At 42.3% G+C, this 12,458-nt stretch overlaps 1 protein-coding gene across 2 annotated transcripts in view; it reads left to right on the top strand.

The window, feature by feature from the left end:
- Window positions 1-12,458, top strand: part of Phactr2 (phosphatase and actin regulator 2) — a 268,971-nt gene that overhangs the window by 193,941 nt on the left and 62,572 nt on the right. For both annotated transcript variants that reach the window (XM_038339990.1, XM_038339991.1), the window contains exon 3: window positions 9,959-10,039. In XM_038339990.1, coding sequence (XP_038195918.1) covers window positions 9,959-10,039 — 81 coding nt within the window. The remainder of the gene's footprint in view (window positions 1-9,958; window positions 10,040-12,458) is intronic.

Raw genomic sequence — 12,458 nt, 5'->3', positions numbered from 1 at the left:
AGTTGATCTCTGTTTCAGTGCTTGTCATCAAAAATGCGTGTTTGAACCCTGTCAGTGTGGCTTGAGTCTTCATCCTTTATTCCTGTTCTGTGATGCCTTCAGGTTAATAACCATATCAAGCTGATCATCTCAGTGGGATAAAATAAAAGGGATAGACACAGGTATTTGGGAGGGAGTGGGAGGTGAAGAAAAATGTAATATTTAGGTGATCCGTGGTTTGTGCCCGTTAGTTTATGTTTTATTCATCCTAGTATCTATCTGGTAGGCTCTAATTGTCATTCCCTGCCCGGGGACACAGCCCCAGGAGAGCATGGGATCTTATCTCACCTGCTAATAAATCATAAAGTTTAGATGTAGAGGCAGACTTGCTCATAGGAGGTTAGACTCTGTCTTACACAGAAGTGTTTTGCCATGCAGAAGTCTATTAAACATCGTCCTCATCTTGCCTGGTTGGATCTGTATAGAAAAGGGGTAAACACTGATGAAGAAATTCCTGCGCCAGCCTTCTAACTTGGGTTGGTTATTCTCGGTTACGACTTGAGTTGCATTTTAGTATGTTTTGTTTGTAACCAGACAGAACAAGCTCAAGAACGTATAAACCTCCCTCTGTAAAAGAATAACCTAAGATATTACATTTCCACACTTCACAGTACAGACTAGATGCTTACCGAATGTGAGTGTCATAGTCTGGATAGCCTAGTGCGACTCTAATCCCTCTCATATCTAACTTTGCTTGCTATGGAAACTGGTTCTAAAGGAAATAAGACAGTTCACGTTGATGAAAGCTCACAAGTCACCGAAACATGTGAGTCTGTCTGTGCTCTGATCTCAGTAGTGGCATCAGAAGTTCAAGGCTGTGCTCTCTGCTAGTGGATGGCACTGTCAACTGTTTGAGAAGAACTATAGCCCTTCAGAGCTGAGACTCACTTTCCAGTCGTTTCTCTGGACAGTTCTTCCTTACTGGAGGTCATAACACAATTATCTAGGGGCGTCATCATCTTTATGACAAACATAAGTCCCCGTCTTTGGTTCTGAAGTAACAAGAAGCAGAAAACATGTATTTCATTAAGCTTTTCATGAAGCTGAATGAAGCCCAGGGCACATCTGCTGGCATTTGTGTTTTCTGTGGGCTCGGAGTGGAAGAGGAAAGGATAGCAGCAAGTGGCTCACGTAACACATGACTCTTGGCCTCTCATCACCTTCCTGAGATTGCTAATACTTCCGGGCCCCGTTGGAACAGACAGCTCACTCATTGTTTAGGCCTGCACCTCTGTCCCTTGGGAATAAGAAGTGTGGGTGTTGAATTGGTCTACCACAGAGGTTCCCAAACTTGCATCCTGTAGGAACAGCAGTGAATTTTTGGCTTCTTGGGTTGCGCAGGTCTTTCCTCCTGCCTTAGCCTTTTCTGTCAGCATTAGCTCTTGAGTTTTACAAATATTTGCACACACTTGTTCAATGAAAAAGGACAATATGCAAAGCCACAGGGAAAGATCGATTAATTTCTGATTCCATCCTCCTATATCTCATGGATTTCAAGTGTCTTGATGGAAGCCATAAACTAGTAAGTGATTCGACTTGGACTGGGAGGGGTAGGAAGGGAGGGAGAAAAAGTATAAGGGTCAAACGGTGTAGCAAAGACTGTTCTAGCTCCTGGTGCATATCTAAAATTTCCTTTGCACAAACAAACTGGGCTGTGATTCCCATTACACTGTTGTAACAGGTTTCTTCTTTACGTTTGAAGTGGTTTAAAAAATAATGTTTGTAATATTGTCAGAAGTACTCTTTTTTCTTTTTGCCATTAGAACTATAGATAGCCAGACTTTGCACAGTTAAATTTCTGATATTTTATGTTATGATATCAAATCTTAAATATAATTCTAATGCCTTATCATTCCAAAGATAGAATATAGGCCATTTTTGGCCTCTATCCAGATATAATCCTAAACCAATAATCTCAAATAATTCTGTGTTGATATTATTTTTGTTGTGAAGGAGTTCCTTCACAGTTTGCCTTTTCTCACTTTGAAACCCCTTTTCAATTCTGATCTTTAATTAACCAGTACTTGAGTTCAGATGTGCCTCGAGGACCTGAGTCACGTCTCCAGAGCCCACAAAGGAATGTCAAGTCCTGGGGAAGCAGAGATGAGAGGATTCCTGGGGCTCACTTGCCAGCCTAGCTGAACTGCAAGCTCCAGGCCAGTGAGAGACTGTCTCAAAAGGGCCTAGTCAATGTTGCTGAGGATTGCACCTGAGGTTACCCTCTGCCTTCACAAACATATGCACGAAAACGCACACACACATTTTCAAAAGAAAATTAATTGCTTGTGGAATTAGGATGGGATTCAGTTGGAATGGGGGCAGGGACAATAAATAAATAAATAAGAATTTAATATAGTTATTTATTTATTATTTATTGGGGGAGGAGGAGTTCCTGCTATGACATGCTCAGAGGACAACTTGTCAATGCCCTCCTTTGCCATATGGGTCTGTATGGTACACAACAAGGTGCCTTGCCAGCTGGACCCTCTCTCCAGCCCAAGAGAGCATTTTCACTTTGGCACTTTGTAATTTGAGGTATGACATTGTCATGGTGCCTAAAATTTCTCTCCTTACAGCTGATGTTTAGGAGCTCTTCTGCCTGATACCTTGAAGGAGAATGAGAAAGTACTACCCACCCTTAGGGAAGCTGAATCTTCTGTAGCCATCACTGCAGACTGGGGAATGTAATAATGGACTTTTTGTTAGGTACACCTGAGTTCAACCAGATCCTGGCAACAAGACTGGGAAGCATGTTTAGCTTTTCTAAGTCTCAAATTCCCATTTATATGAGGGAGATAAAAGTAGCTGCTTTGCCCATCCTTCTGGGATACTGGGCAGGGGTTAAAAATGTTCTCTAAGTGACGAATAAAATAGATGATTATGATCAAGTTTCTTTGAGGGAAATTGAGACACTAATCTCCCAAGAGAAGGGAGGGACATAGATCTCTCCATGTTCCTCTTTCTTATGGCCTTTCTTCCGAGTTGCAAACTAAGGCAGCAAGAGGGCCTGCTTAGCTCTTCTTTCATCTGTCTCGGAAAGCAGAGAGAGTCTTTGGTCTCTGCTGGAAGGAAATTCTGCTGTAAGAATCTTCTGGTTTGGCAGAGATCTGTTCTGTTTCTGAATCATAACAGCTGAAGGAAACAGAGAACTCGTTGATGCCTATGACAGAAAAATCCCAGGAGAATACAGCCTATAGTCCCAATGGGATACTGGTACTTACAAGCTATGCTTGGGAGTCTCTTTCTCCCTCTTTGAGTCTATGATCCTGTTTTGTTTTGTTTTCAAACTTGATCTCCTTTCTTGTGGAGGCAAAGCAGTCAATCAGCAACTCTAGCATCATAGTAGGCCAGTTGTTCCAGCTCCAGAAGAAAGGTAGAGCCTGAATTTCTTATTGTTCCAACCAGTTTCCCGGGTTTGGATCTTATGGTCTAACTTGAGTAGGTACTCCTTTCTGAACCAACCACCAGAGTGCCATCGAGCCTAGAGCCCAAGCATGGCAGCATCACAAACGATGGAAACTAAAGAGTGGGAGCAGGGCGAGTAATTTCCCAAATGGGAGAAAATAGGCCACAATTTATAAAAGAAATAGAAAAATATGCCAGACATGCCTTCCCTCTCTCACCACCCCTTTCTCCTCCCTGGCCCTAATAAAAGATATTTAGATTCTTCAATAACTACACTATGCAGTATGGGTATTTTGGGCATTCCATAGATAAAACATCAGGGTGTCCACTAGAGTTGTGTGAATACGAACAACACACACACACAAACACACACACACAGACACACACACACACGTTTAGCAGTGACTAAGGTACATGTGTCTCTAAAGCATGGACATCAGTGATAGTTTTATTTGTTGAGAAATCTAGATTCTAGGTGTTAGCCTGTGCTCTTTACTTGGTGTAAGCCATTGCCTCCAAAGGAACCTAAAGGGCAGCAGCCATCACTCTATTTTGTAGGTGAAAAGACCTAAGCACCAAGAAGTTTGTTGAAAGTATCTGGGGTGGTGAGAGGGCCCTGCACAGGGTGCCCTTTGGAAATGGCTTGAAAACTTGAGGGCTGATTTCACCACAGAGCGATTAGGGAAGCCAGCTGGTGTAGAAAGAAGAAACAGTAGCTACAGGAATGGAGCTGAAGAGAAGAAAGATGCTTAGAAAATGATAGGTAAAGCTGGACCTTAGTTTTGGTGAAGGGAGATGGAGGGGAGAGAGGGAGGGGGAAGGAGAATGAAGACAGTGGTTGAGGACAGCTCCTATTCCAGGGAGATGAGCCCCTTCTGAGCTCTGAATTTTGAGTCCAGGAGAGGAGTGGCATAATTGGACAAACAAGAAAATATCCGGGCCCCTGTGAGTTTTTAGGTGGAGAGGTTGGATTTCTTACTCTACTTTACATTCTTAAGATGCTTTGGAAAGTTTTTGCAACTGTGTCATTGAATAGCATAGGTAGTTACTTCTTTAAACAGGCAAGCTACCTTTGTCTTCATGAAGGGTCTTTCAGAAAGGAGGCCATTTTCCACCATCCTATTTCCCCTCTCTGTTACTGAAGAGAAGCCAAGCCACGCCAGCTCTTATAGAAGACTTCCAATACAGGACAAATGCTTTCTGTCTTTCTGTCTCAGGTTTACAGCAAGGCCATTCATGACTCAGAACCAAGAAGATAACAAGGCATGGTTATTGGGAGTCTCCTGTTTGCGCTTCTATTTTCTTCAGTCGTTAAGTGGGGTTAGAATCAAGAATTGGGACCTTCTTTCCCTGCCAAGTGAAAACATAAGTGACTTTGTTGACACACAGTTTTCTCTCCCAGATATTTCCAGAGTAACAGGAAATCTTGGCCAAGTAGCCCCTGAAAGAAGCTGGTGGCATATGCTCTGGCCTCACTTGAATGCAGACTCCATGTCTGTCACACCGTGCCCAGAAGGACATCATAAATCATTTATAATTTATAAGGAGCCCGGCCAGTCTTGTGCTACACCCTGTGAGCTGCTGGTGTCTGTCCACACACTGTGGGCTCCCTTCTCTGCTTCATACAGAGCCTTTTTCACATGATCCATAGGACTGAAGTGGAAAGTTTTCCCCCTTAGCCTGGCCCAGCCAAAGCAGAAAGGCTAGAGGAGACAGAACACCCTTGTTTCTTGAGGCTGTGCCATGAGCCTCACTTGCTTTCTCCTTGACTGGAAAATGAAAAGGGACAGAAAACAAGACTCGGACCAGGAAAATACTGTTTTCTCTTTAAATCATACTTTCAACAAAATGTACATGTATTTTGAGTGTCGGTAACCAGTGTGTCACCGCTGGAGACATACCATCGAGCACAACAGTTTGGTTTCTGTTGAGATGACGGGGGGGGAGGGGAGGGAAAGGGAATGGGCAGGGCCAAGCTGTTCACCAGGGGCTTCAGGTGAGAAGACCCTTGATCATAACATGAAGGCCATGACAGGGTGCACGGAACTAGGGAGTGGAATCCTGATGAAGACAGGGTACTGCTGAGCTAAGCAGTCTCTGTGGGGCAGCATCGAGTATGGAAGTCTGTGTAGTGGGCATTCCTAGGATCACGGTAGAGACCCATACTAGGGAGCTGAAATGTTATCCAAAGAGAGATGAGCAGCCCCCGTGTGTCCTCGAAAGGCCATTTTTTTTAAAAAAAAAATAGTAAATACTTGAAAATAATAGGAGATCTGCAAAATCAGGAAAGTCACAGGGAATGTTTCTTTCACACCCAAGAGCGAATGAGAAGGTGTGCTATTATGATCAGGGTGGAATATGTCAAAATATTAATTTACCCATCACCGAAAGTGACACAGAAATTGTATATTTGTTTGATCTTGGCATCGTGAGTCACTTGTGCTTTTGCAATCAGCATAAAAGAGAGCGCTTGTGGCCCATTTGTTAACTGAACTGGTACCAGTGCTTTTTCTGGACAGACTTGGGAACTATATCCAATGGCCTGCCCCCCTCATCTCCTGGCAATGTATGGTCGTGATATAGCTGTGGGACTAACAACCCCTGCACACACACACACACACACACACACACACACACACACACACTCTATATTTTCTTTCTTGTACATATTAGTGTGATCTTCAATCCCCAAGTCCCTGGTATTGCCCTGGGCACTAGACCTCTGGTGACTTCAGTGGTCTCTCTTGCTCTTGGTGAGCACTGTGGAACAGAGTCTTACTGCTCTCTGTTGACACATGGCTTCCTAAAGTCCAGTGACAACTAGGGCTTGGGTTTGAGTCAAATGCAGAAGTCCCAGGGAGAAAGATCTGGGGGCTACCCAGAAAATTTCTCCTTAAAGATAAGGCTCATGCAGAGCTGAATGAGCCTCCGAGGCATGTATTTTTGCCTCCAATGGTTGAAGAGCAGGCAGGCAAGCATCAAGAACATTCCCATGATGCTCCTGCCCTATGTGGCATGCTGAACTAAAATGACCTCTCAAGTTCGTTCCAATGTAAAACCCCTCGGAGTCCATGAAAAACGTCCAGTGGATCGGCTCTGCAAACACACAGACGCTGTATAAACACAAGGCAAATATTTTAAAAGGTGAAGAATAAGATTCTTGTACTTCAGGGAGAGCAGGGCTTGGAATTTTGTGTCCAACAGCATACCTTCCATACCCAGCAGCCTGAAGCTTGCCCACATTGGCCCTCACACAGTTATCTACATTATGTGTTTAAAATGCTCTCAGCCAAAGACCAAGCAAACAGCAAATGGTATTTTCCTAACAGGGCCCGTTTATGAGGCAGAGAAAAGGAACGGAATTGTTGGTTTTGATTGCTGGTAGGAGCCGGCACGGAGCTTCACGGAATTCACGGGAAGAAATGGGAAGAATTTTTGTTATACAAGGAAGAAAGAAAGAGGGAGACTTGTTTAAGCCAAGGTTTAACTTAGAATTAAACCAACAAAAACTCAAAACTCAGACTAAAGAGCGGACTAGGATCCGTAGTAGAAAAGCCCATGTGTGAGTGAGTTATGTTCTAGTCTCTCAGATGAAGAAAGAAAATTCTTAGTAAAGAATAAAGGTCTTTAAAGATCTACAAGACAGGAATTTTGGAGTGGCCTTCATTGTTGACACAGAATCCCACAGTATTTGATTTAGTGACCACTGACTTAGTCTTGCCCCTCATTTTATAGATCATAGATTAGAAGCCAGAAACTTGATGTAGGCCACTTGACTTGACTTGTTGCCAGTGTTCTGGGACCATCACCCAAGACTCCTGAAAAATCATGTGACATTTAAGGCAATGTTACAGAAGTGGTAGTTGTTAAAAAGTTCTGTTTCCTATTAGCAAGGGGTGACCAGGGAGAAGGCAGACGGTGCAAGTGACTGCGTCTTGGATTGACAGTGAGTTGGGGTGGCTTGATTGTGAAGAATCTGGGGCCTGGTAGTTGCTGTGGCTTTGGGGTGTTAGTCTTTGGACCTCTCTTCTCTCCCTCAAGGAGAGTCTAAACATACTGACACTTCATTTAAAGAACAGTGCTCTTTAATGAATTCCCAGAAAAGAACTCATCTGTGCCACACCTAGTTAACCTGGTTCACTGAAAATCACCAGCCTTTCTGTGAGCTGTGGATACTGGTTTCTGGAAGAGAGTGGAGACCAAGGCTGGAGGAGGGAAGGGAGATGTGTCTCCACTAGAACAATAAATGGGTTCATTGTCATCTTTTTTTCTTTCTTTTAACCATTCACTCATTCGTTCATTTTCTTCTTTGTTTATTCCAAAAAGCTGACAACTTAGAACAAAGAGCACATATACTATGCATAGACTGAAGCTGAGTTCAGGTATATAAAGGAGAAAATATGAAATGTCGCTTGAGGTCTGTGTTAAGTATCATTTCACTCTGACTTTTCTGGTAACCAGGATTTTAAAAAAAGCAGCACACAATTCCTACTTATAAGAAAGGGGGACCCCTGTTTCTTTAAAAGAGGCTAAGGGCTGCTGTTGAAGAGCTCTTGCCTTCAGTAGACACTCATAGAAGACATTCGTGTAGTCAACCAAGGTCAATGTCTACTGTTCATCCTCCTCCACCTACTGGGACCTCAAATGGGAAGTGCACCTGGTAGCTACTAGAATTCAGATATGCAGGCTCAGTGCCACGGAGGTCCTGCCTTCAGCTCCGAAGCGCCATCCTAAGTAATATCAGAAATACAGATTCCTTCCAAAAGAAGAAAGAATCCGTGTAGAGATTCCCTTCCCTTGACTTGGTTCAAAAAACTGCCCATTTGGGCTGGAGAGATGGCTCAGTGGTTAAGAGCATTGCCTGCTCTTCCAGAGGTCCTGAGTTCAATTCCCAGCAACCACATGGTGGCTCACAACCATCTGTAATGAGGTCTGGTGCCCTCTTCTGGTATGCAGGCATACACACAGATAGAATACTGTATACATAATGGATAAATAAATATTTAAAAAAAACTGCCCATTCTTAATTCCCTTCTTCATCCTCCCTAAGGTTTGTCAAGGGATGTACCAGAACCTCTAGAGTGTATAATGAAGAAAGAAAAATTTACAGAGATCCATTGTGTTAAACTTTTGAGTTGATGGTGTGAAAGAGGAAAAAAAACAAAATAAATAAATATCAAACAAGAAACCAATAAATGATATCCCTCCTCACCAGGATTCGGATAAAATGTTTACAGGAACATTGTGGGTTGTTTATGATTTGGAGTTTTTCGTTTTGTGTTGTATTTGTTTGTTGTTTAGATTTCTTGGCATTAAGAACTAATTTAGGAGGGCTAGAGAGACGTCTCAGTGGTTAAGAGCATTAATGGTCTTCCAGAGGACCCAGGTTCAATTCCCATACACACATGGTAGCTTACAACATTCGTCTATAACACCAGTCCCAGGGGATCCAAGACCTTCTTCTGGCTCCTCAGGCATCTGTATACATAAAATAAATAATAATTAAAAAAATTAAATTGTAATTTCAGAAAAGAACTAATTTAGGTATGGTGAGATGGCTTAGCAGATGGCTTAAAGACACCTGCCACCACACGTGATGATCCGAATTGACTTCCTGGGACCCAAATGGCAGAACTGACTCCCGAAAGTTGTCCCCTGACATCTACACATACACGCGTGGCATGTGTGGGGGTATATGCACATATGCACTCACAAATTAATGCATTGATTGATTGATGTAATTTTTAAAGGCTTTTGAAAAGAGCTAACATTAAATCTTCTGAAAATCCCCACACTTGTCTGGTTTTCCAGCATTTATGCTTCTATTCCTCACTTTTTACTGTGTGTATTCATTCTGCCAGACACTGTGTTAAATAAGGATATTGTCCTACAAGTCTATATTGTACTTGTATATTCTTCCCATGCCCGCTACCATCTCATTTCCCACCAAACCCTCTTCCTATTAATCCCCCTTTTCCCTTCGACAGCCTCACTTCTATATATACACACCTTTTATATACATGCATAGACCGTGTATGTATACATGAACACTATCTATACACACATGGTCTATGCATGTGTATAAAATCCAGGAATCATTTACACTGAAAACACAGAGATGAAATCACTTCATATGACTCTCTCCTGTTGCACACTTGGATAGCTCACTGCAAAGGCCTGTGTTGGCATGCATTTCAGAAAGCGTCATTATCAGAGAAAAAAATGCTGAGTGGCCTCTGTGTTCCATAGCCGGTATACGGTACAATGTCTGGGTTCCTTTTCAGACATGATTATCCTGGCCAGATACAGTGACTGGGCCTCAGTCATGCAAGGACTCCTTGTGTCCTTGCTGTGCTAACAGTACCGTAGGCAAGTGTTCTCGGTGGGCATAAAACCAAACGGGGCTTTGAACCTTCACGTGGACAGAATAAATGGTGCTTAAGTACTTTGAATACTGTTGATAATTTTGCTAAGCAGTGACTTGATTCTTACTTGTGCTTATTCTTTTTCAAAGTGTTAGAGAGGAAGATCTCCACCAGATCCAGTAGAGAGGAGCTGATAAGAAGGGGCCTGCTTAAAGAACTGCCTGATCAAGGTGAGAAAATCCATCTTACATTTAAACTAATGGATTCTTCATTCTTTGCTTTGTTATTTTCTTTTGGGATTTAAAGTGACCATGCATGGTCACTGTCAGATAAAGCAGCCAGGAGTGCATGCCAGGAATCTTGCTTCAACCTGGGATGTCTCTGTGGGTAGCCAAGAACCAGAGGTGTTATGGAAACGCAGTCGAACCGGTGACTTTTCTGGTCAATCCTTCTCCAGAGGTTGCTTTATTAACTCTGTGCTCTTTAGGCTGCCACACCAGTAGCTAGAGATACAGGTCAGGATGCTTGCCTGCCTCCTTCTCCCTTGACCTCAGGCTTTACTCTTCTAATCAAGTTAAACCCCGTTGATTGAGCGAGTTTGAGTTTGTTTGCGCCTTGCTTGTTCCTAACCACTGCCAATAAAAGAGACAGCAGCAGCTTCATCCCTTGCATTGTCTAATAAAGTCACCCTGGTTCACCGATCAATAAAGCATGACTGGATGACTTAATCTGCCTTACGCTTTCTCCCAAGTAATCTGTTCCTCTTGTGTTTCTCTTAATCTTGTTGCCTCTCACTTTGTTAAGGACAATTCTCTCCAGGAGCTTTTTTGTTTGTTTGTTTTGTTTTGTTTTTCTCTTTCCTTCCCTCTTCCCTATTACCTCTATCCTGTGAAGGAGAAAAGTTGATTAGAAAAGACAAGTATTGTGTAGAAATTAAGATTGACCCTCGAAGCAGACACCAGCACTGGTTATTTTGCCAAATAAATAAACCCATATTATTTTCTTTGCTCCTACCACTGTTAAAACTAAAGGGTATTTTGCTACAGTGCCGGTGATTTATCTCATTCTTCTCCTTCATTCCCCCAAGTTTACTGGAGGAATTATTATTATTGAGACTTTATGGGAAGAAATGAAATACTATTGATTTGGAATTTAAACAATGATACTTCCCGCTCTATAGCTAGCTAGCTATAGATATCTAGATAGATAGATAGATAGATAGATAGATAGATAGATAGATAGATAGATAGAGATGAAAGAAAGAAAGAAAGAAAGAAAGAAAGAAAGAAACAAACAAACAAACAAACAAACAAAGATCATATATGTTCCTTATAAAGAATATAACAGTTTGGGGCATACATTGTATATTAGTTAAAATGTCATGTTTTTTCCAATACCAGAATAATCCCAGTGTGCAGCTAAGAATTGCATAGCTGCTTCAAAAGGAGTGAGGAAAATTTAAATGGAATAATACCATCTTGATTGAGCAAGCAATCACAATTCTAGAAATTTTTCTTCCATTTCTGACTTGTCAAATTTTTCCCACTCATCTTTGTCAATGACCTTTTTGTATTTTTCAATATGCTATTTCCTTGAAGTTATTTGTTTTTCGCCTTGGAGCTTTAAAAATGAAAAATGCTCACACTTCCCCTTCTTAGCAGGAGGCATACATGAGGTAGGCATATAAAGGGTAAGCATGCACGAGGTAGGCATGCAGAAGGTAAACATGCAGGAGGTAGACATGCAGAAGGTAAACATGATGCAGGAGGTAGACATGCAGGAGGTAGGCATGCAGGAGGTAGGCATGCATAAAGGAGGTAGGCATGTATAAAGGAGGTAGGCAGGCATAAAGGAGGTAGGCATGCGGGGAGGTAGACATGCAAGAGGTAGGCATGCAGGAGGTAGGCATGCAGGAGGTAGGCATGCAGAAGGTAGGCATGCATGCGGGAGGTAGGCATGCAGGAGGTAGGCATGTAGGAGGTAGGCATGCATGCAGGAGGTAGGCATACAGAATGAGCAACTGAACCCTGTGCAATCAGCTTTATGGAGTGACACATTCATTTGTTCAGTATCCCTTATTTGAAAATGTTTTAAAGAAAGGGAAGGGGAGCTGGAGGTATTACTCATCAGTTATGAGTGCTTACTGCTATTGCAGAGGATATGAATTTCATTCCCAGAACTCTCATTAAAGGTTCAAAACTGCCTGTAACTCCATCTCCAGGAATTCTGATGCCCTCTTCTGGTTTTTATGCATGCACGTGCACATGTCTGCATGTAGATACACACTTGCACAGAATTGAAAATAGAAATAAAATCTCATTAAAAAGAAAAGGGGGAAACTATGGTTGAAACTTGTTATTAGGAATGATGGCAGAGCTTACAGGCCAGATGCATTTCCAAATTCAGAGTTTTGGTGGAGACTGCTATTTGGTCGAATTTTACTTTGTACTTTGGCATGGTTTTCATCTAAAATACCAGAACTGCTAATGGTCGAAAGTGCCCAAGGATGCCCATTGGAAATCTCCCAGTTTTTAGCCAAGTGTTAGAGAAAGTAGTTTTCTATTTTCTCATTTCAGCTGTCACCTTCCCCCAAAACAATTACCTTGAGAATCCTGTCTGAAAGACTGGATGTTGCTGTTCTGTGACAGC

The sequence above is a fragment of the Arvicola amphibius genome, chromosome 8 (assembly GCF_903992535.2).
Source record: "Arvicola amphibius chromosome 8, mArvAmp1.2, whole genome shotgun sequence".
NCBI lineage: Eukaryota > Metazoa > Chordata > Mammalia > Rodentia > Cricetidae > Arvicola > Arvicola amphibius.
This window is presented reverse-complemented; position numbering and strand designations above follow the sequence as displayed.